A 25,149-nucleotide genomic window follows, 5' to 3' on the forward strand; every position below is an offset into this window, starting at 1 on the left:
TGGAATTATGACGTTCAATGAACTGCATAAGGTTACAAGTGGAATTATGTGACACCGGTTCGGGTCCACTATCATTGATTTGATCATAATCAAAGTCATTTGCTCCTCTTCAACTATCATATTATGCATTATTATACGTGCCATCATAATGTCCTTAAGCGTTTCAAAGGTCATACAACTCTGGTTACCCAAAAAATGCATGTCATATCAAAAAGTCATACGACGCTACGATTTCCAAAATTATCGTTGGATCACGGGTATGACCAATATATTGACCTTTCCACTTACTTGGACAATTCTTCCATTTCCAATGCATGCAGTCGATGCTCCCCAGCATTCCTGGAAATCCACAGTGTTGGCCAACTGCTAACAAACTTGCAATGTCATTGTTGTTTGGTGACCTCAAGTACTCTTCAGAACATATTGAAACTTCCGCTTTAACAAATTTTTTTAAGCTTTTTATTGCAGTGCTTTCTCCAATCCTCAAGTATTCATCCATGAAATCAGCCGACACTCCATAAGCAAACATTCTGATTATGGTAGTCATCTTTTGAAGGGAAGACAACTCGAGTGTGTTAGCCGAATTTCTTTTTTGAACAAAGTATGGTTCATTAGCTTCAACTCTTGAATGGATATGTAGAGAAAGAGAACAACTCATTCGAAACCTCCTTCGAAATACATTAGGAGGATACACTAGTGTTTCAGCAAAATAATCATGGAAAAGCCTATCATGACCTTGCAAAGGATTACGCCAGATAAACCTGCGAGGTTGAACAGAACAACGACTTGATGTTGATGCTCCTTCATTGTTTAATTCTTCTATGGCAATAGCTAGAGTAAGTTCCAACTCATCGTCATCAGAAGATGAGTCATATGAAGGCTCATCATTTGGAAAAATAAAATCAATGTCATAATGGAAATCCATTAAGAGAGAACAAAAACCGAATGGAAGAGATAATTTTGTAGAAGTGGATGGAAATTAGAGAGAAAATGGTCATATTTATAGAGCAAGAATGTGACTTGAGTTTGAATTTCAAAAATTTGACCTTTAGGTTTGAATTTACCATTGGGTTTAAAGTTAAAAAAATATGACCTTTAGGTTTAAACTTACCATTGAGTTTAAATTTCAAAAATTTGACCATTAGGTTTGAATTTACCATTGGGTTTAAAGTTAAAAAATATGACCTTTAGGTTTGAATTTACCGTTGGGTTTAAATTTCAAAATTTTGACCATTAGGTTTGAATTTACCATTGGGTTTAAAGTTAAAAAATATGACATTTAGGTTTGAATTTCTCAATTATGACTTGTGGATATAAATTTCAAAATTATAATCGTTGGGTCAAAATTTATAAAAAAAAAAAAAAAAAATGACAGTTAGGTTTGAATCTACTATTGGAGTCACTATTTCAGCGGTTCGGTCACTAATTCTAGTAGTACAGTGGTCGGAGACATCGATTAGGCGGCGGACGTCGGAGTCACTATTACTACAGTCGGCCCATCGGTGATGGCGGTATGATGGTCAGAGGCACTAATCTATCGGCGGTCACCAAAGCCATTATTTGGTAGTTTGGGCACCGACGGCGTTTGTTGAAGCCACTATTTTAACAATCCACCCACCCGTGGATCACTATTCAGTGGTACAGTGGGTGGCGAGACCAATCCAGTGGCGTTCGTCGAAGCCACTATTTCGGCAGTATACTGGGTGGCGAGACCAATCCAATGACGTTCGTCAAAACCACTATTTTGACAATTCGGCCATCGGACCTCCACCACAAGCGACTCCATTGGCTGAGCCACCAGTGTTGGTAGTTTACTTATAATATAAGTTTAAATTAAAAAAGTATGACTGTTAGGGAAAATAATAAAAAATTGATGAAAAATGAATATTTTATTGAAAAGTCTTGTAAAATAGATAAACTGATGTGAGTGTTTTATAAAAATGATGGTGTAAAATAGAAAAAGTACGTTTTTTTATGTAAAATAGACAGAATCTTTTAAACATGCTGATGCAGTTGCTCTAAGCACCTGAGAGAAAGCAGTGTCATATCATATATTGTTCTAGCTACCCCAAAAGTTAGAAAGCATGGTGCTAGTTTGGTCTTCTTCTTTTTTTTTTCATTCGTGATTCTTTGATTTTTAAAGAGGCTTTTTTATTTTAAAAATTCAATAATAAGAGAAGGTCTAGAATTGTTGTACGATGATATAGTATGCTGGGGACCGAAAAGGGTCATGGATAAACTTGATCAATGATGAGAATATAAAACTTAGGTCCACTTTTGAAAGTGGAACTGATATCTGTGTTTTTTATTTTTATTGGGTAGCATCTGATATTGGAATAGTAGGAATATAATTTGACCAATAATAAAGGAATAGTAATAAAAGCAAAATAAAAGTCGAATCTATTGGTGTACAACAGTTAAAGGTAGATACCTCCGAACAATATATAAATGGGCATCCAGAATTTTGGCAAACAGAGCTATCAAAATATTTACTAGTGTCCGATCAAAAAAAAAAAAAAAAAAAAAAATTTACTAGTGAATACATTCCAAGTTGTAATTGTGTATAGGGGTTTGATAATTTTTCATATCATGCCCAGGGATAGGGATCCTCTAGTTGTTGGGCGTGTTATAGGTGATGTTTTGGACCCCTTCACAAGGTCCATTTCTCTGAGGGTCACTTATAACAACAGGGAGGTCAATAATGGTTGTGAGCTCAAACCTTCTCATGTTGTCAACCAACCAAGGGTTGATATTGGTGGTGATGATCTCAGGACCTTCTACACTCTGGTAAATACAAACCCTTTTTTTTTTTTCACTCTCTCTCTTTTGGATTCTTCCTCTTTTACTTTTTAAGTTTCAAGTTGTTTCCACTTTTTTAGATCTCAATCACTAAGGTTTGAGTTATGATCACTTTCACCAAGCAGGTAATGGTAGATCCTGATGCACCAAGTCCAAGTGATCCCAACCTAAGGGAATACTTGCATTGGTGAGTAGCCTCTCTCTCTCTTTCTCTCTCTCTCTCTCTCTCTCTCTCTCTCTCACAGAGCACGCCACTTGCAAAGGTAACTAGCACTATGAACACTCATGATATGGAAATTGGGTATGTTTATTCTAGAAGTTGATACTTGCCAAGTTGATTCTCTCTCTCATACTCTTTTTTCTCTCTCTCAAACACTTAGGAGAATGTGTCTTATACATCTTGCATATGCAAAGAATTTTTTTCGTAACACATGTTTCATACAACTAAGACTTTACAAAATGCATGATTAGTTGTGATGGTTGGAGTTCGGATTATAAGGCCAATTGGTGTGACTTATCTCCGATGCTCCTATACACCGGATGACATACAGGCAAGACACGTGTTCTAGAGTAGTTTGGAGGTTGCATTAGAGGTAATTGGGTTGGTGAAAATTATGGAAGTCATGAACGGTTATTTCATAACTGAAAAGCTTATCTTTTGGAAATTGAGATGAGGTTGTGTCCGGTGAGGATAAGGAAATTGATGATCTTCTACCACCCTCATATGGTACCTGTAAGGCCTAAAGCTGTTGTACTGTTTGTTCATGTAATTGACAAATATCTCTTTCTTTTAATTTTGTTTTCTGTTATGTATCAAAGGATAAAAATAAAATAAAAAGTTTTGTTTTCTGTTTGCATGATTGATTGATGGCATGTATGTCTCACGGTATGACGGAGGACCACTACTAAAGTTACCTTGAATTTACAAAGTTTCTTTGAAGTGTTGAATTTACAAAGTTCCTGGGATAAACAATGGGGCCCTACATGTACTAGGATAAAGCCTACAATGACCATCATGCTTTACAGTTTACCCTTTCTTCTTTCCCTACTCTCTCTCTCTTTTATTTTTTTTCGTGATTTTTTTTTTTTTTTTTTTTTTTTGGTTTTTCCTTCCATTCTTTCTATTTTTCGGATCTATAAGTTACTCCATAGGATATATACATAGCAACCAACGTATATTATTCTAGTACTGTAGACTGGTGGAAAGCCAGGAATATTCTCACAAGATGATTTGCGTATTTTCACTGTCCACCATCTACTCTCAACTCCAAATTTCAAGACCTGTGTTTCACCAATTCCTAGTTCTATATAGGAACACATTTATTCAGCCAAGAACATATATATATATATATATATATATATGAAAACATTTGAATAAATCTTTCAAAGAAAGGCGTTAATTAATATATTAAGACTCAATAATTAGGTTAAATTTTCATTTTCATGTGGCACAAGCTTAAAACGCCCATGCAATTATTTGCAGTGGGCAATTACTTTTTGGGATGAGATCATGAGAGAGTTTAGTTTTAGAAAGAAATAAAAGGGAATATTCGAATCAATTATCTACATTTCAGGATCTGCTACTCTTTTAAATATAATAAGCCAGCCTAATTGATGGCTTATCTTGTATTATTCACCTATGCTAGTTAACCAGCTTTCTCTCTACATGAACTTTGTTAGGTTGGTGACTGATATTCCAGCAACTACAGGGGCAAGCTTTGGTGAGTATTACTGCTACTATTATTTCCTACACACACATATATGCTATTTGTTATTAAGAGAGGTGCTACATCCACAATATTTTCACAACAAATTATAAGTAGTTAGTTATTATTGATTCTACAATTAAGACACCTTTTTTATTTCTTTTTTCCTTATCTTTTTTTTATAATTTAAGAGCTGTAAATTAAACATAGTCAGTTTCAACAAATGCTTGCTTTTCAACTTGGACAAAGGTAATTTGCAATGAATGAACTCAATCCTACTCTTAATTCTCTTTTTCTTGTCTCACTTTCAACATCATCTCTTTCGGAAGGTTGTCAGACTCGAACTAGACTAGCCAGTCTAACCTGAGTAACCTTGAACCGGATGGAAATTCGGTTCATTAACTAAAATATACGGTTCAATATTATTCTATTTTAAATAGAAAAAATATTCAGATAAATGGGGGGACAAGGGATGGATCCTGGGAATCCAATATTTTATATTTTATTTATTTTAAGTTTAGATTATAATTTTCAAATAAGAGATACAGTTCATTCTTGGATTTAATATTTTATTTATTTTAAGTTTAGATTGTAATTTTTAAATTTAATATATTACCCCTTCCCAATCTATTATTATTTGATAATTTTATTAAAGGTTCAAGAATTATTATTCCTTTTAGCATGTAAATATACAATTTATTAATTTATGTTGAAAATGATTTTGTTTTAGACAATTTTGTTTTTTTATTTGAAAGATTACTAAACACAGTTTTTTTACACTTTTTTATACTTTATTATTTTTCTATAAACCTTATAAAAATGGTGAAAATTAAATTGAAAGCTGTTTAATTTTTTAAAACGTATTTTTAGTACAATTTTGTCACATTTGCCAATTTAATACCTTTATTTTTATTTTAATATTATTAGATTAATAATGACATCATCAAGATTCAACCTCAGTTGAATATCGGTTCGACCTTAAAAGCCTTAAACTTTTATATTTTACTGTTCATTTGGTCCAAGTCTGAAAACTATTTTTTCGTGAACAACCTTTTGCTCTCTCAGCCAAACATAAGGGAGATGAAAGAGGCCTGTGTCATCGGAAGGCTTTGTTGACACAAAAAATAAAGTTTTTTTCTTTTTCTTTTCTGGTAAATAAACATTTCTTTTTAACTAGCATATTAGCATGAAGTCACCAATACTGTAGAAATGGTCACTAGCTGTATGTAGGTTGTTGAATTGACTAAAGTTTTCTACAATTTATGATGACAAATTTTTACTTAATACAATCGTTTCAAAAAATCATCATGTCGTCGTCATCTTCATAATAATAATAATAATAATAATAATAATAATTTATTATTGTTATTATTATTGTTGTTGTAAAATTCTATATAAAATGTTAATTACAAAGTTGTGGATTCATCCACATCAAACCAACATGCCATATTTATGACTTGACCTTTTTTTTTTGGTGAAATATATATATGACTTAACCTAAATACTTCTAACGAGAATTTTTCTGCAGGGTCATTTTTGAAATCTAATTTCGACATAATTTGTGATTTACTTCAAAAAAATTTGTTTCTCAAAAAAAAACATTTAAATAAAAATTATTTGTTTATGAGTAGTAAGTCTATATTGTTTACAAGAATTAGAATCCAAAGAAATACTTTTCTTAAAAATAAATAAATAAATAAAATATCCGATGCAATACTAACTATGTGCAATTATTCTCTTTTCTCTTATAATTTTTTTTTTTTTTACTTCTTTACCTTTTTTAATTTTTTTTACTTAATAACTGAGATTAAAAATTATAATTTTTAAGTCTTAATTTTAGTCCTAATAACTACTGCACTTGATTCAAACTTAATCTCAATCCCTGTTCATACTAAGGCATATGGTCTGCCAAATGTCACATCAAAAGGGAGACTGGGGAAGGTTGGTTCCAAGGCACCACTAGCTCCATGAATCCTACTTTTATAAATATATATATATATATATATATATATATATATATATATATATATATAAAATGAAATCTGAATCCAACTGTCTTCAATGCACCGTTTCTCACTATTGATTTTTTTTTTTTCCTTTTTCTTTCTTTAAGAAAGTTTCAATTTATGGTGTTCACTCTTAATAATTTCTCTTTATCATTAGATAAAGATACTAATCAATTTTTTATGTAGGTAGAAATTGAACCCCAAATTTTATATTCAACCATCAGAAATTTTACTAGTTAAACTAACTGAAACTCACTTATAAAAGTTGATATCATAAGTCATATCCATGAATAATGCAAATTATAATGAAATGTGTAATGTGGGGCATCAAATACTCTAGATTATTGCATATGACTTGGACATGTGTTAAAAAATGACATGTCATTTTCTAATGCATTGAGCTGGAGTTTTCTTCATAAAAATAAAGCAATTTAGATTTTATGTATGACATTGACATGAATTATCATTTTATTAAAGTTAAAATTATTATATAAATATTAAATAATAAACAAATATTATTTTAGTACAACATCAATTAAACATTTATGCGATACATATATTGAGCTAGATCAGTTTATGATTTTATTGTCATGCCATGCCACCTTATTGCCAGTAGTTGGAACAAATTATTGAATCTAGCTTCAGCCTCACCAACCTTTAATGCATCTGTCTAATATCTACGTACATTGGACTCAGTTAGAGCTAATGTGCTACTCATCCAAAAACCCAAATATTGCCATCTCATGAAAGGTGGTAATAAACAACTTCGATTTTGAAGTTCAGTTATAAGGTCTGTTCGCCTTTACAAGTTTTGAATCCTTGGACTTTTATTATTGTAATTATTTTCGTGTGTTAAAAAAAAAAAAAAAAAAAAAAAAAAAAAAAAAAAAAAAAGGAGTAACATCTAATACATGGAAGTAATTGTAGGGCAAGAGGTTGTCTGCTATGAAAGTCCACGGCCAACAGTGGGGATTCATCGGTTTGCTTTCGTGTTGTTCCGTCAATTGGGTAGGCAAACAGTGTATGCACCAGGGTGGCGCCAGAATTTCAATACCAAGGACTTTGCTGAACTTTATAATCTTGGATTGCCAGTGGCTGCTGTTTATTTCAATTGCCAGAGGGAAAGCGGCTCTGGAGGAAGAAGAAGATAGGAGAAACACTCTACTATCTTTTTTTATTTATTTAAAATAATAATCTAGCAAGTAGCATTATAAAAGTGTTTATGCATGTACTATGCATGTATGAGCTAAATTTACCTACTAACACCTTGTCACTCTTTCCTTCTCCTTACATATATAGGAGATGTTTAGGACTAAGAATTCTGGGATGTGAACATATATAATAACAATAATAATATAGATGGAAGTTTAATAGTCTATATCCTTTCTTTGATCTGATTGAGATGTGCTAGCCAAACCATTAGAGATACTAAATATGCTTACGCCATCTCCCTGCTCCCCCAATCATTTTAGTACTTAGGAGAGGTGCCACCTCGCCCAAAAAATGATGCAGTGATCATAAATTCCTTATCTCAAATGTATGTTTATTTTGCACTGCTTTAGTTCAACACTTTGTTAAATTAATTTCAATGGGATATATGTGGCCACCCCTCTCTTGTACTCTCCTCATCTATCCTCCGTCTTAACTTTAAGCCACAATGTTTTAAGCAATGATTAGAAGTTTAGAACATTCGCATTAGCTCGTGCAAAAATTTCAGTCTATTTTAACATAAGTGTAGACACTGTATTTTGTCCGCCCTCGATTTGCATGCCGAACCCCGACAATTCCAAAAGATATTATCTTTTCTCCATGGGGCCACAGAAACATCTAAATTGACATAGCACAACCTATTCAGGCATCGAAGCACTCAAATTGCCATTTTTGGTCAAATTGACCAAAATGCCCCTGGTCGACCCTGGGTTGACCAAAAGTCAAATTTGGGTCAAAATCACCCCAAAACAACAATTTTCATTTTTTTTACATCAAACCGAGCTACTCAGTGATTTTCGTCGACTTAGACCAAGTTTGACCCAAGGTTGACTCCCAATGGCACAAGAAACCTTAATTTCGATACGACCGTTAGAATGGGTTGGAACCAATGTCATTACGAAAATTATCAAATTCCTTTTCCAACAACTATTCATGGGTGGAAATTGGAGTTCAAACAGTTGAGATATCCAGAAAACCGCAAAAAGCACGTCAACACGCTATCCGATACCATAACTTTTGATCAGATCGTTTGATTTTTATTTTCTTTAGTGTTCTAAAAACTAGGCATCCATAGATTTCCAGGGACACTATTATCAGCTCAATCCAAGACCAATAAGGCCTTCAAACATGCATCCAAAGTTGAACTAGGATAAGGTCAGAATTGCTGATGTCAACAAGCTAGTCGGCAGCCCTACATGGTGCGCCAACAGCTAAAGGTTCACTTTTTCGTTATAAAACCTCCAGACCCCTCATTTAGCGCCCCCCCCCCCCCCCAAAAAAAAAAAAAAAAAAAAAAAAAAAACGAATTCTGGCAGTATTTTGGGCAGATTCTCTCTCTCTCTCTCTCTCTCTCTCTCTCAAACACATTCAAACATATCAAAACACCTTAGATTCTCACATTTTCTCTACAATCTTCAAGGTAGTGTTATTGCACCTAATCTTCCTCTCCTTGGTTCTATACCTTGGATTTGAGGTTTAGGGATGTGGATGTAGCATTTTAGCTACATTCTACACCCCTTTCTCTTTATAGCTCTTCCTAGCTTCCTTTTGGTAAAAAAATGCTTTATTTGCTTTTCCTTGCATGTTTTAGCTTCCTAGCATGTTTTATAGCTTTCCTAGCATGTCTACTTGATTTACAGCTTTGATGTTGAAAGCCTAGCCATCCTGGACTAGGATATGTCTAAATTTCATATTTTTGCTTAGACCCACATGTTTTTAGGCTCCTTGCCACGTTTATGCTTAGTACTACATGTTAGTGCTTAGATCTATGTCCTTATGTTTAGATCTATGTGTTTATGTGCTCCGTACCATGTTTGTGTGCCAGATATATGTTGGTTGCTATGCCATGTGCTACTTTAGCCCTTTTTGTCCATTGATATCTCTTTCTTGCTTTTTAGCCCTTCTGGTGGGGTGTAGATCTAGATCCTCTGGTCTAGGCCTACATCCGTACACCTAGGCCTATATCAAAGTGTTTGGATCATTTCCTTCGCATGTCTATGTTTGCTTGTTTGCTTCAATGCTTTATCTACATGTTACCTCTCTAGATCTAGGCTTTGCCATGCTCTGTGCCCTCTGTGGGCTTGTGCTTGTGTGGTTATATCCGTCCTTCCTAGGGTTTGTTTGGATGTGACCATTTCTGAGATACACCTTCGAGATGTCTGTGTGCTTGTTCTACAACTTTCTCCACTCCGTGCAATGTTGATATGCTTGCCTTGCTTGCTTTGTGCCACCCGTTTGGCTATCCTTGCTTCTATGCTTTCTTGTTGCACGCTTCCGTACTTCTTCATGCATAAGTTTGTGTGTCATTCGTCCATACTCCAATCCAATGGAACTACGGACACTCAATCTAACCCAACATTTGTCCTCCTAGGACACCCCTTCTTGTTTGATAACATGCTTGTTTGCCTCTTTCATATGCTTAGCATGCTTTGTTTGCCTTCGTTTGGCTTTCTTTGGTAGTATGTTCTTTGCATGCTCTCCTTATCTTCTTTGTTCGTTTCTTTGCTTGTCTGCTGGCTTCTTTCTTTTGTCTTTTCATGTACACACATGAAGCGGGGATACTTGAAGTAAGGGTGCGACTTCCTAAGCGCAAGCAAAGAGGGCAAGGATGCAAGCTGTACGGCACCGAACGTCCAAGTTCGTTTGGGCCTTGGGCCATGAATTAATGATATGGGTCGGGGGTCCAACCTTTTCACCAAAAAAAGCCCCGGCCTAAACCCACAACAACTACCAGTCTGAACTAAGTGTTGTCCGGATACTTAAAAAGCGGACTATGTACGCCCCGCTCACATGCTGCTCAAGAAACCATTTCTGGGCTTTATATACATGCCCGATCACATCACCCGGTCACATCGCCATTTAAGTGCTCGGCAAAACCTTAGGAAACTCCGCTGCCAAACACATTTGCTGCAGTGGGAACCGTTCCCAAAGCCACTCATACCTAAAAATCCACTTAAGTTCATCGACATTGGACCTTTCTTTGCACTAAGGGAGAAGATAATGATGATCACCTCATTAACAAAGGCTATAAATAGGAGAAATGAAGGAATAGGAGGGGGATGCAATTTTGGGAAAAGAGAGGAGAGAGAAAGAGAGGATTTGAAAAGAAGAAAACATAAAGGAAGAGAGGGAAGTGCCCCCAATTGTGTCCCTAAGCCTAGAACAACCCAAGGTAGGATACCCAGACCTACCACACAAATAAATTGTGAGCCCAAAACAGCGGTTTGGTCCAGCAAGCCCGTCCTTGGAGCCTACAATTGGCACCCACCTTAGGGCTCTCCTATGACACCGTGGTTCTAAAGGGACTCGAGCTCGGGGAAAATGTCTGAAAGACATTTGGGGGACCATGTAGAAACCGAATCCGTAGGGTCTTCTCGAGGGTAGCGCAGACAAAAAGAATGAGAAGATAGGGAGTACGACCAACGAAAAGAAATGTCCGGCATAGGAGAAGGGTCGTACCAAACCCAACGGACAGTTTCTGGTGCTACGGGACGTAGGTAGAAAGAGGAACGGGATGAAGGGCTTGAACGGCTGCGCAGACTAGTCAGGGGTTTGGAGTTGGAGGTGAGAGGTAGGCGCTGGAGAGGAGACAGAAATAACCGGCAATAGGAGGTCGGAATTGGGGGAAATAGATACGGAAAGGGGTCTAATAAGTCCGGACCTCGACTATGGTGAAGTCGATCACATTCCCGAGAATCCCATCAGTATCGAGACCGTTTGCATTCGAGAGGGTCTCAACGAAATAGGAACCGGTCTCCTTCTTGGGAATCGGGGCAACGCCGAGACTGTTCACACTCGGGAAAATCAAATTAGGGACTCGCTCTCCCCAAAAGAAAGGCGACCCTGGAATGCTGCTATGGATGCCATGAGTCGTGCTCTGCGAAAAGCAGCTCGGTCCTCATTTTCGAACGAAATCGAGCGAGCTGAGATGCCAAACAGGTTTACCCGTCCACCGTTCAACTGCTATGACGAGAAGACTGATCCGGTAGAACAAGTCAGCCATTATATTCAGATGATGTCTTTGCATGCTCATAACGATGCGTTGATGTGCAAGGTGTTTCCTTCGAGTCTGGGACCGAATGCTTTAAGGTGATTTAACGGGTTACAGAAAGGATCCATACATAGTTACTCTGAGCTAATTCAGGAGTTCAGTGTTCGGTTTATGACGTGTAGCTGAGTACCTCAGCCAGTAGACGCGCTTCTCTCAATGAAAATGAGGGCGGGAGTGACCCTCCGTAGTTATGCCAGTCGATATTGGGAGATATACAATAAGATAAGTGGGGATAACGAAAGGGTCGTAGCAAGCACTTTTAGGATGGGGTTGCCCGAGGATTCCGAGCTACGAGAGTCGTTGACCAAGAAGCCTTCCGAAGGCATGTGGCAGCTTATGGGACGCATCGAGGAATATAAACGATTAGAGGATGATCGGCTGCAGAGCAAAAGTAAAGCGCCGATGATGAATCGTCCCCGGCAGACTGGTTTCCCGTTCAGGCCTCGAGGGGGTCTGACGATTCAAAAGCCGACCGCACAAATGGGAGAAGTGAATGTAACATTTGAGGAACCGGTACACAGGATTCTTGACTGGATCAAACACGAGCCGTATTTTCGATGGCCGAATAAGATGGGAGGGGACCCATCCAGGAGGAATCAGAATTTGTACTGCATTTATCACCAGGACAAGGGTCATACTATTGAACAATGCCAAGTATTAAAGGATCACCTCGGGCAATTAGTCAAAGTCGGGCACTTAAAGGATTTCGTGCTAGACCCGGGGGACAGAGTCGTAGGGTAAGACCCTCGGCAAAGGGGGTACCCTCTCCCACCCCCTGTAGGGGTGATTGAAGTAATCCATGTTGCCCCGGAGAAGTCATTGCAGGAAGGAGGAAATGAGTGTTAACAGTAGTACCGGTATAGGGTAACCCGGATCTACAGTCACCGAGTAAGAAGATGAAGTTTGCACGGGAGCCCATCTTATTCAACAATGACGATTTGGAGGGGACGATCCAACCACATGATGATGCATTAGTGGTCACAGCCCGGATAAGCGGCTTCTTAGTAAAAAGGGTGATGATAGACCAGGGATGCAGGGCTGATGTAATGTACCCTGATCTGTTCAAGGGACTCGGGCTAAGGAAGGAGGACCTGATGAAGCACACTTCACCTTTGGTTGGGTTCGATGACAAAGTAGTGATTCCTGAGGGGAAAATATATCTTCCTGTGATTATGGGAGGGAAAGAGGAGGCAATAACTTTCACAATAGTAAGTTCATTTTCCCCATATACTGCCATTCTGGGAAGACCGTGGATCCATTCAATGAAGGTTGTCCCATCAACACTACATGTAAAGATTAAGTTCCCAACTGAGCAAGGTGTCACCATGATAAGAGGAGACCAACAAGCGGCCAAACAATGTCTTACCACCGTAGTGAATTGGAAGCGGGGGAATCAGGTCAGTCAGGGAGAAATCACCGGACAACTGGTAAGAGACGAGGGGACTGGGCGGTTCGAACAGGAGCATGTTGAACGCGAAGATGCATCCCGTAAAAACCCTTTATAGCAATCAAAGGAGCCCCGAGAAGGAATGAAGGCTGGCTGTGCTGAGGAGTTAGTAAAGGTAAAAATACTGCCGGACACTAATAAATATTTTCAGGTTGGAGCAAGCATGAATAATGAGGAAAGAGTCCAAGTATTGCTGTTTCTGATTCAAAACATGGATGTTTTCGCTTGGAACCCATATGAAGTTCTCGGGGTTGATCCCGGGTTTATCGTCCACAAGCTTAACATAGACCCCTCATATCCCCCGAAGAAGCAGAAGCCGAGAAGGTCAGCCAATGACCATGTTGAGGCGGTAAGACAAGAGGTAGAGAAGTTGAAGGAGGCAAGACCAATAAAGGAGACCTTTTTCCTAGAATGGCTAGCAAATACCATGGTTGTCCGGAAGAAGAACGACAAATGGAAGGTTTGTGTGGATTTCACGGATTTGAACCGAGCATGCCCAAAGGACCCATTCCCCATGCCAAAGATTGATCAATTAGTGGACGCCACTTATGGGCACCCGAGGATGAATTTCCTGGATGCTTTTCAAGGGTTCCATCAAATTGCCCTAGCCGGTGAAGACCAGGAGAAAACGGCGTTCATATCCCCCGATGCTAATTATCATTACATCGTGATGCCTTTTGGGCTAAAGAATGCCGGGGCGACATACTAGCGGATGATGACGAGGATGTTTTGGGATAAAATTGGGCATACAGTCGAAGTGTATATCGACGACATGGTGGTAAAAAGAAAGCAAGAGGCCCGACATGTAGAGGATCTCCGGGGGGTGTTCGAGGTGTTGCAGAAGCATAAATTGCGTCTTAAAGCAGAAAAATGTACCTTTGGAGTGGGGGCTGGCAAATTTTTAGGGTACTTGATCACCAACCGAGGGATAGAGGTCAATCCTGACCAGATAGAGGTCGTGAAGCGTCTCCGGTTGCCGAGCAACTCGAAAGAAGTATAGGTGTTGACCAGGATGCTGGCCGCTCTCAACCGGTTCATTTCAAAATTTTCAGATCACTTCTGTCCATTTTATCAGCTTTTGAAGAAATGGAAGGGATTTCGGTGGGATGATGAATGTGAAAAAGGCTTTCCAGGAACTCAAGGAGTACTTAGTACGGGCGCCGATGTTGAGTGCACCAGAGCCTGGAGAGGAACTGTTCATGTACTTCTCGGTATCCGAACATGCTGTAAGTGCTGTGCTTTTAAGGGACCGAGGAGTACAACAGCCCATGTATTATATTAACAAGACCCTAGTTGACGCCGAGACTAGGTATTTTCCCTTGGAGAAATTGGTGTTGGCCCTAGTGCATGCCACCAGGAAATTGCCTCAGTACTTTCAGGCTCATACCATATATGTGTTGACTGAACATCTCCTACAGTCATTATTGAAGAGATCTGACCTCACGGGGTGAATAGCTAAATGAGGGACACGGCTCGAGGCATTTGATGTGAGGTATAAGCCGAGAACTACAGTAAAGGGGCAGGTATTAGCTGATTTTGTAGTAGAATTCTCTCCTAAAGGGGAGATGGTCTGTCAGTTGGAGCATAGCCCGTGGAAGGTACATGTGGATGGGGCTTCTAGCGCCAAAGGGGTTGGAGCCGGGATAGTCATAATTACCCCGGAGGGAATTCTCTTGGAGCATTCGTTCAGGTTGGGATTTAACGCCTCCAACAACGAGGTAGAGTATGAAGCTTTGCTTGCCGGACTGAGGGCAATTTCAAGGTTAGAAGCCCGGGATGTAGAAGTTTATTCGGATTCAAGGCTCATAGTCAACCAGGTGCAAGGGAGTTTTGAGGCTTGAGATCCTCGGATGAAAGCATACTTAGACTTGGTAAAGCAGGTCATAGACGGCTTTTGTACGGTGAAGGTGATTCAAGTGGCCCGAGTACAGAATAGACATGTCGACTCTCTCGCCACTCTGGCATCGTTAATTGCCAAGGATATTCCCCGACTTATCAGAGTGGAACTCGTCCCTGAGCCCAGCATTAAGTTGGCAGCAAATGAGGGGGCTACAAGAGTCGAAGTCACAACAGTCGCAACACTTGGACCGAGCTGGATGGACCCTGTCATAGATTTCTTAGCCAATGACCGAATTCCGGGCGATGAGAAGGAGGCCAGCAAGGTCTGCAGGGTAGCTGCCCGGTATTGGTTGTCCAGAGACCGGAAATTCTATCGTAGGTCATTCGAAGGACTGTATCTTTTATGCTTACACCCAAAGAAAGTAGGCCAACTCCTAGCCGAGTTGCATGAAGGGGTATGCGACAGCCATGTAAAGGGACGATCATTGGCACACCGGGCAATGACTCAGGGATTCTGGTGGCCCCAGATGCAGAAGGACGCCGCAGAATACGTTTGGAAGTGTGAGCAGTGTCAGAAGCACGCCCCTCTGATACACCAGCCTGCCGGGCATTTGAACCCGATTAGCAGTGCTTGGCCCTTCGCACAATGGGGGCTGACATACTTGGGTCTTTTCCCTAAGCAACGGGCAATCGAAGATTCATGTTGGTAGCCGTCGATTACTTCACCAAATGGGCAGAGGCAGAGGCTCTGGCCAATATCCGGCACGTAGATGTGAAGAAGTTCGTATGGAAGAATATAATCACCAGGTTCGGGGTCCTGGACTCCCTTATATCGGATAACGGGCTGCAGTTTGACAGCCGAGGTTTTCGCAAATTTTGCAACAATCTCGGTACCAGGAACAGGTATTCTACTCCGGCATATCCCCAGGGCAACGGCCAGGCTGAGGTCGTGAACAAGGTAATCGTGAACGGCTTGAAGTGAAGGCTGGAAGGAGCGAAGGGCAACTAGGCCGAGGAACTACCCAATGTTTTATGGGCATACCGGACAACTCCTTGGAGGTCCACGGGTGAAACCCCATTCTCTCTCACGTACGGGGCTAAAGCCATGATACCAGCCGGGTCAACTTATGTAGCGCACGAGTTTCAAGATTCAATACGAAACAGAACGAAGGTCAATTGATGGAATGCCTAGATTGACTTGAAGAATATCGAGAAGCAGCAGCTATAAGACTAGCGGAGTATCAACAAAAGCTTGTCCGGCGCTACAACCGAGGTGAAAGGGTGAGAGAATTCAACGCCAGAAACCTGGTATTGAGAAGGGCAGTAGGAAGCATGCGAGATACAAATGCCCGAAAGCTAGCCTAAACTTGGGAAGGACCATACAGGATTACAGCCATTGCAGGTGTGGGGGCATATTATCTGGAAGACATGAACGAAATACCATTACCCCAACCTTGGAATGCTTATAATCTTAAGAAGTTTTATCATTGATCGTCATGCACGGAAAAATGTACATTGTACTAACTCATATGATAACGATGCAACTAGTTCGTACTTGCCCAGCCAATTCTTTTTATTCACTCTGTCCGATTCATAAACACGGGGGAAGCTAAGGAAATTCAAGCAGCTAAATTTTTTTTTCTAAGGACAGAAGCCTGCTTCTCAGTTCGATCCTTATCACCGAGCAAGTGGAAACCTTACTAAAACTTTTCTAAGGACAGAAGCCTGCTTCTCGATTTGATCCCTATCACCGAGTAGGTGGAAACCTTACTCAATTTTCTAAGGACAAAAGCCTGCTTCTCGGTTCGATCCCTATCATCGAGCAGGTGGAAATCTTACTCAATTTTCTAAGGACAGAAGCCTGCTTCTCGGTTCGATCCCTATCACCAAGTAGGTGGAAACCTTACTAAAAATTTTCTAAGGACAGAAGCCGGCTTCTCAGTTCGATCCCTATCACTAAGCAGGTGGTAACCTTACTAAAACATTTCTAAGGACGGAAGTCTGCTTCTCTGTTTGATCCCTATCACCGAGCAGGTGGAAAACTTAGAATTTCCAAAGAGCATAATTCGACTTCTCGGTTCAATCCCTATCACCGAACGAGGGAAAACCATACATGCATGCACGGAAACTTTGAAGCATGCACAAGAAGGCTAAAATATACATGCGTAATCACAACTGATCGGCAAATAAACACAAATCAAAACCAAGCATGATAAATCAATTATTTCATCACCAAAACCCGGTGACATTAAGTTCAAAGCCAGAAATTAAGTAAGCTGTTTAGTAAAAACCAGAAAATAACCGTTTAGTCGCCACAGCCTGGCGATATGGGCAAACCAACTTGAAATAAAAAACTGTTAAAATAAAAGCAAATAAAAGTAAAATAAAGCAGATTCAGCAGTCAGAAGGAAAGATCCACGGGTTGCGTCTCGGAGGTCGTCTCGGCGGAGTGGTGCTCGGGTACAGGAGGCTCGAGATGAACATCTTCACCATGAGGGCCTTCAGTGGGAGGGTTGCTGGTTGCTTCTTTCCTGATCATCTCCACGTGGGCATCAATCTGCTCCACTAGCTCCCTCAAGCTATCCGTCTCCTCCTCATCGTTTGGACCGGTTGGGTTCTGAGCGGCAAGGGCAGAATCTGGAATGGGAATCTGGCCAGGGTCCCTAAGAGGGGAGTCCTTGGGCACCCCTAAGGCCTGTAAAGCAGCCATCCAGCCCTCCCGAAAAGATAATTGCCGAGCTTGCATCACTACCGGCTCCACGCCCTTCTCTGCATCAACGAACCCCTCATCATACCATTTACTCACAAGCTTTAAGGGCCGCCCGTAAATCAGCAACTTCTTCAGACAGAGTAGAGTTCAAGCTTGCTGCTTCGACCAACTTCACTTCCTTTTCATTCTGCCGCGTCACCAGCTCCACCGATCTTTTCTCTGCCGAGGCCCGGGATTTCTCCGCAACAGCGGCCCTCTTCTCGACTGATTCTACAATTTTTGTTTTCTCCTTAGCTGTTTTTACGGCCTCTTCCCTACCGGCTTTCTCCCAATCAACCTCCTCGGTAAGGTCCTTCACCCTCTCGTTCAATATATGGGCTAGCTGGGCGGCCTGTTAAAGACAACATTATTCACGCACGGTAACTTGAAGTTACAACGAACACGGAAAATATAAGAACGTGAGCAGAGGAAAAAATAAGACTGCGAAGGAAGAGAACTTACTGCGATAGTGTGCCATTAGAGTCTTCTCCCCATGGACTCATCGGTCCCATCAGCAAATGCACTCACGTCCTCGGGTAAAAGGAGACCGTGGACCAAGCTTTGGGCAACACGGCCCCCTTCACCTTTCTCCCATGCTCGGATGCTTGCACTAGCCAGAAGGGGCGTGCCATCTAGCTTGTACGTTGGTTGCCACGGCTGCGCCGGTCTGGAGGATGAGGCCACATTCGTTCCAACCTGGGCCGGGGGCTACCGAATAGTGATGCCCCGAGAAGGTTGGTGGGAAATTTTGACTTGACCTTCTCCCGGGCTGGTGGAGGATAGATCGGCAATCCTTTGTCTCTTATGTTACTGCCCAGGAGGAGGAGGAGGTGAAGGATGAATGGGAGGAGTCGGGACGCGCCCTTGAGATGACTGCTGCTACTGAATGGCCTGGCTCGCCCTAGGAATGAAACGGCTGATGGTCAGGGTCTTTCTCGTCACCATGTCTTCGGGAACAGAGTGTGTCCGGGAAGAGTCACTTTCCGTGGCTTCTTGCGCGGCTACTTGAATTGGATTCTCGGGCTCGGCTGTTACAACTTCACGCTGAACAGCCTCATGAGCACGTTCCCAGAGATATTTGGATGCTGCTTCGGCTGATTCGTCCCTTATAGGGGCGAGTTCATCTGAACAGGTGTACTGCGGACCGAGGTCTCGGGCTTCGCCTACAGTAAAGTTGGGAGGAAGGAAGTTCACGTACCGAACATCTATGTAAGAAAATAGTGGACTATCAACAATAAGGGCTTGGCTGAAAGGTTGCCAAGTGGAGTACACTGGATCCACACCGAGAATAAGGTGAGACGCGTGGAGTTGTCCGTCCCGGTGCACAAAGATTTCGGACCTTAGCACAAAATTCAGGTCCCGAACGTGAACTGTTCTGATGTCCTGGGTGAACACTGAACCGTCTGCAACGAAAGAGAACAAATCAAGGTTAGAATAAATAAAGTATTTACAAATTTAGGGGATATGAAAAATTAAAGGTTAGAACGAACCAACTTCGCGCCGTGACAAAGGGGGAGGGATGTCACCGACAAACCAATTGCCGCACACCCGGATATATTCCCGGCGGAATTCCTATTAGAGTCCAGCAAACATGAAATCAGCCGTACCCTTGCATCTCTAGTCTTTAAGTAATAATTTGATTTCTTCTTTCCATAAAAGCTATACATGTGGTTTACGTCGTGGTGGTCTAGTTGCAAACCAAACGTTTGGTTTAGCCTACCCACACAACTCACTACCCGGTAAAAGTTTGGGGAAAGTTGGTCGGGACTCAATTCGTAGTATCTAAAGGTGTTAAGTAGAAGCGGGTCTATGGGAAACCTGACCCCGCCTTCTGGGACAGACATCAATGGGAAAAAGGCCATGACTGCCCCTCTGTGGAGGGCGATCTCACTTTCATGGCAATAAGCCAACTCCACATCATCGGGGACGCTAAAGGTTTGCCTAAAAGTGGCTAAGGACGCTCCGACATTCAAGAGATAAGCAAAACCCATCCTACGCCTAGAAATTTGAAAGAGCTCTGGGGAGGGAAATAAAAACAAAGGAAAGGGGAAGAAAACTTACTTCTAGCTCTAAGGGAGAGGAGGATTCTGGGTTAGTGGACTGGAACGCAGGAGAATGATCAACAGAGAGAAATTTCGGAGTAACAGAGGGTGAAAAGTGAGAAAATGGATTAAGGTGAACTATTTATAAGAGCTAAGGAAAAGCATCAGTTGGTGAGCAATAATTAACATTAATTAGCAATGATGAAGTAAAGGGGAGTGACCTTAGAAATACACAGAGCAATCCACACGCGCACCTCGGTTTGCGAACCACCAGGTAATAACGACGGCAGAACTAGAGGGTCTAAAGCAACGCGCCTTTTAAGGAGCGCATTTATGGACCACTGTAACCACCCAAAACGCATCTGTTGGATTTCTCGGGCAAATCACTGCCTCTCTAACTCCTTGATTCGTCCTCGGGAGCCGAGGATGAATCAAGGGGGGGGCTATTGTACGACACCGAAAGTCCAAGTTCATTTGGGCCTTAGGCCATGAATTAATGATATGGGCCGGGGGTCCAACCTTCTCACCAACAAAAGCCCCGGCCCAAGCTCACAATAACTACCAGTCTAAACTGAGTGTTGTCCAGATACTTAAAAAGCGGACTGCGTATGCCCCGCTCACATGCTGCTCGGGAAACCATTTCCAGGCTTTATATACATGCCCAGTCACATTGCCCGGTCACATCGCCATTTAAGTGCTTGGCAGAACCTTAGGAAACTCCGCTGCCAACACATTTGCTGCAGTGGGAACCGTTCCCAAAGCCATTCGTACCTAAAAATCCACTTAAGTTCATCGACATTGGACCTTTCTTTGCACTAAGGGAGAAGATAATGATGATCACCCCATTAACAAAGGCTATAAATAGGAGAAACAAAGGAATAGGAGGGGGATACAATTTTGGGAAAAGAGAGGAGAGAGAAAGAGAGGATTTGAAAAGAAGAAAACATAGAGGAAGAGAGGGAAGTGCCCCTAATTGGGTCCCTAAGCCTAGAACAACCTAAGGTAGGATACCCAGACCCACCACACAAATAAATTGTGAGCCCAAAACAGCGGTTTGGTCCAGCAAGCCCGTCCTTGGAGCCTACACAAGCAAAAGGATGCGAGCCCACAAAGGGTAATGATCAGTAGATTAGGGGACTTAACCCCCTTTAGAACGGTCTTCTCTTTCTCTCTTTCTAAGCCTCTTCTCTAGAGCATGGATTTGGGTTCCCCTCTATGTACCCTTTTATTTTCCTGCTCCTTGCTTGGGCCGCATTCCCTGAGTATGACAATGTCTATTTTACTTTTCCTGTACCTTGCTGGGCCATACCCTTGGAACGTTGGCAATGTCTGGTTTATTTTCCTGCTCTGTGTGATAGCATTGTGCATGATGCATGTTTATATATATATATATATATATATATATTCTTGCATGTGTGTCGGTGATTGTGCACTTTGTATGACAGACTCTCATGGCTACATGAATGACCCTCTCTTGTCATGAGAGCTCTTGACCTTGTAGCATAGGCATGTGCTCAAGGCGATTGTTGTAGGTGCATATTCACACGATATTGTGTGCACAATCAACACGGTGTGATTGTCTTGATCTATGTCACCAAGTGACATTGGTTTCCCTGTGTATGCAACATAGATCAGCATGTTCTAACACTTTAGAGGGCTTCGGCTCATCACAGTGCGAGCATGTCGATACTTGCCGTATACACAGACGCGAAACCTTGTTGGTGCGCCACAGCACACCAAACGCAAAAATTTGCCAGAGTTTTGGCATGAAAATAGGGCATCTCCATTGTCATATTCTCATGTTGAAAGCTTGGTGATAATAGCGTTTGGCATGCTATGATGCATTTAAGGCAAATACACAGACGCGAAACCTTGCCAATGCGCCATAACACACCAAACGCAAAACTCTACCAAATTTTCGGCATGAAAATGGGGCATTTGCATTTTTGTATTCTCACATCAAAAGCTTGGTGAGAATAGTGTTTGGCGTGCTATGATGCATCTAAGGCAAAGCATTGCCGAGTTTCCACCACGAAAATAAGGCGAAATGCTGCCAAATAATTGCTGTGGAAATTTGGTAGCGAATTCAAACATACTTGGAAAGCATCGATTGGGAACACACCCATTCTAAAACCAAACCTCAAAGCCCAACACAATTAAAGCCCCAAAAGCTAATGCCAACAACTTGTTTTCAAATGCCAATGTCCGAAAATTATGATTTTACTAAAACAAAGGACTGTCTTCGGACAGGCATTGTGGGGTGCCTAATACCTTCCCCACACGCAACTAGACTTCCGAACTCAAGAATCAAGATTTTTTGCCCATCCACATTAGATTAGGAAAAACAACCTTTTTCTTAACCTAGGATCGGTAATAAAATCAAATAGAGTCAAGTGACCAATCACAACTTAGAAAAAACCCAATGATTGGTGTTGACTTCACACACCAGAGGTATGACCTTCCTCCACATGTATAGCGCACGAGCCGTCACCATGATGGGTGGTCAATCAGTCGTGAGGCGTCGACAATAAGAACTTACTTTTTCTATCTTACATACTCACTTTTCAAAACACTCTACATCAAATTATCTATTTTACACTATATTTTATTAAAATATCAATTTTTCTTGATTTTTTTAATCATTTCTCTTTTTTTACACACAATAACCTCCATCCACTCCATTTCCCCATCCTCAAGATATGTAAAGAAAGAATAAATAATTAAGTACAAAATGAATAGTGTTAGTATAAATTTACATAATTACTATAGAAAACTTGTAAATTTACACAATTATACATTGACTAATATAGGTCAATTTTAGGCAAAACTGTATAAATTCTATACATTTTTCTATTACACATAGACTAATGTGAACGCTCTTAGAAAAGAGAGAAACATGCTAGAATGGGTACATTAAACAAATAGAATAAAAGGGTACATGTAAAAAGAATATAATAAAATCAAAAGGAAATATTTTCTCAACAAAAAGAAAATGAGAAGGAATATAATATATTTTATATGTTGTGTTGGGGAGATTATAAAATAGAGAAATGAAGAGAGAGAAATATATAAGCTTATTATTATACTCAACTTTTTTATTTTTCACTTTTAATAAGTATGCTTAGAAGGGAATGGAATAGGAAATCTATTTACTCCAAATTGAGAAATTATTTATTCTTATGGGAAGAGTCATCCTCTCACAAGGAATGGGGAACCTAGTGTGGGACGTATGATAGGGCCCAACTTTTGAGAGGGAGGAGGACTCTTCCTATAAGAGTGAATAATTTCTCTGACAAAAGGATACCATGTTTTTTCATTAAACTTACAAACAAGGTAATAAATAAATTATTGCTTAAAAGTATATGTTTTTTAAAAAAGGAATTTTGGAAAAAAAAATATATAAAGATAAAGAAAAAGTGTTGTTTCTAAGTTGTTTTTTTCCCTAAAGGCACCATAACCATTCGATGAAGTTAAAGATATGAACGCCGAATTATTTAGAGTGTTAAGGAAAATAATCATAATCCTATCTATTATGATATTCTTGAGAGTTTGACCTAAAATTCCATTATGCCATTTATAAATATCCTTCCATGAGTTTATTGCAATACATCGAATTTGATAGTATTATTAATATTCTATTGTGAATGTAGACCTTTAAGGTTGAACCATATTAACTCCCTTTATTCTCTCACTCTTGCTACCAGTCACTTTACAGGCTCATCATGTTTTATTCCTTGTCGTGGATAATGTCAAGGTTCACTCTAAGCCACTCTATTTGCTCATCCTCATATATTCTTTACCTTGACCGGCATCTTGACAACACCGTAAGCATCTTTCTCATATCTCATATATGTTCGGATTTTGTTTTCTAGCAGAGTTGTTTTTCACAAGACAACACTCCATAGCTTGAATTTTTGGATCAATAGTTGCTGTAAATTTCTCAAAATAATCACTTCATGGTTGGTTAAGTAGCTCAGCTTTCAGTTATGATTTTGGGCCAAGCCTATGGATCCTGTTAATCCATTTAACCTTAACTGAAGGGCCCCACGGAAGCTGTGACTATATATGCATGTAAATTTAAATATTTATTACAAAAATAAAACTATACCCATCTAAGAATATTTCTTGGATTGGCAAAAATTTTCATTATGAAAGATTTAAAACCAAACTCAATTAAATTTAACATAATTATATTTCAGTAAATTTAGGTATATCAAAGGAGATTCTCAAAAAAAAAAAAAAAAAGGTATGCCAAAGGAAAAATTCATTCATCATAATACATTTTTTAGAACGTATTTACTATGTTAGGTTCTAAAGATTTAGGATTAAATATTTAGATTTCTATTTTGTTTATGTTGGCAAACCAAGAACAAAAACATGTCTAGATTAGGTGTTAGACATAACTCAAGGTGGCACAAATCAAAGTTTCAAGAACATTCAAACTACAGAAAGAAGAGTTCAAGTTTAGGGAAGCTCAACTAATCGAGAATTAGATCCAATCGATCAAAAATCGCAGTAAATCAGTTTTTGCAGAATTTTAAATCAGGTCCAAGCCCGCGAACACGTTTAAGGTTTCAGTCCAACACTCCTAAGTATACAAGGAAAACTCTAACTACATTTCGAAGAGTCTTGGAAGACCTGTGAGTTAATCTTGTGAGATATGAGAGGTTCTGTAACCTTCTAACTCCATAAGTGTGTCTACCGGAACAAGACCTACAATCAAGTGCTGGTGGAATCTAATTGCTGCTACAAGATCAACAACTGATAATCTAAAACCTTTGAGTAGGATCTCAAAGTCATAACCGTGGGAGCTTGTGTACTGCAAATCCAAGAGAGAAGAGTTCATATAGTTGGAGCTTGTACGTGGTCGTGTCAATAAGTTCTGCTAGAGGTGGCAATAGATTTAGGATTAAATCTTTTGTAAAATATAATTCTTTCTAGTGGAATTGTTTACCTTGAGGATAGTTAGGTCAAATCCTCCCTAGGTTTTTACCTTGAAACGATTCGTTTAATTGGTTTTTTGAGTAATCATATCTATGTGTTATTTACTTTTCCATTGTGCATGATATAATCTATTACTATTTAACCTAGATCTCATAATTAACCTAAGTATACACTTGACTAATATATTAGGTTAAACAATCTGTTTTAAGGGGTCTAAACAAACAAACATACTAGAATGCATTTCGTTAAAATATATTTCTACCTGTGTAGTTACCCAAATGCCACTTTAGGGAAAGTGTTATGAAAATGAAGGTAACATAGTGAAGGGAAAGTGTTATGAAAATACATTTCTACTGT

The 25,149-nt window shown here is 40.0% G+C and overlaps 3 protein-coding genes across 3 annotated transcripts; 2 read left to right on the top strand and 1 right to left on the bottom strand.

Annotated features, from left to right (window-relative positions):
- Positions 1–202: 202 nt before the first annotated feature.
- Positions 203–925, bottom strand: LOC126713030 (uncharacterized). Its single transcript, XM_050412625.1, has one exon. It carries the CDS (start codon positions 923–925, stop codon positions 203–205), a length of 723 nt encoding a protein of 240 aa, XP_050268582.1.
- A 1,562-nt stretch (positions 926–2,487) lies between these two features.
- Positions 2,488–7,889, top strand: LOC126691678 (protein HEADING DATE 3A). Its single transcript, XM_050386774.1, has 4 exons — positions 2,488–2,787; positions 2,925–2,986; positions 4,480–4,520; positions 7,439–7,889. The coding sequence occupies exons 1-4, from the start codon at positions 2,590–2,592 to the stop codon at positions 7,660–7,662; spliced, it is 525 nt and encodes a 174-aa protein (XP_050242731.1). The 5' UTR covers positions 2,488–2,589; the 3' UTR covers positions 7,663–7,889.
- Positions 7,890–11,933: 4,044 nt separating this feature from the next.
- LOC126713036 (uncharacterized) lies at positions 11,934–12,512 on the top strand. The gene has a single exon (XM_050412641.1). The coding sequence runs from the start codon at positions 11,934–11,936 to the stop codon at positions 12,510–12,512; it is 579 nt and encodes a 192-aa protein (XP_050268598.1).
- Positions 12,513–25,149: the final 12,637 nt, after the last annotated feature.

This window comes from Quercus robur, chromosome 1, assembly GCF_932294415.1.
Source record: "Quercus robur chromosome 1, dhQueRobu3.1, whole genome shotgun sequence".
NCBI classification, from domain to species: domain Eukaryota; kingdom Viridiplantae; phylum Streptophyta; class Magnoliopsida; order Fagales; family Fagaceae; genus Quercus; species Quercus robur.

Excerpts from the sequence above, each read along its gene's own strand:
- LOC126691678 (XM_050386774.1), top strand. The coding sequence starts at position 2,590 with ATGCCCAGGGATAGGGATCCTCTAGTTGTTGGGCGTGTTATAGGTGAT. Across the intron at positions 2,788-2,924 it reads TCAGGACCTTCTACACTCTG|GTAATGGTAGATCCTGATGC; the intron begins GTAAATACAAAC and ends TTCACCAAGCAG. Across the intron at positions 2,987-4,479 it reads CTAAGGGAATACTTGCATTG|GTTGGTGACTGATATTCCAG; the intron begins GTGAGTAGCCTC and ends GAACTTTGTTAG.
- LOC126713036 (XM_050412641.1), top strand. The coding sequence starts at position 11,934 with ATGAGGGCGGGAGTGACCCTCCGTAGTTATGCCAGTCGATATTGGGAG.
- LOC126713030 (XM_050412625.1), bottom strand. The coding sequence starts at position 925 with ATGGATTTCCATTATGACATTGATTTTATTTTTCCAAATGATGAGCCT.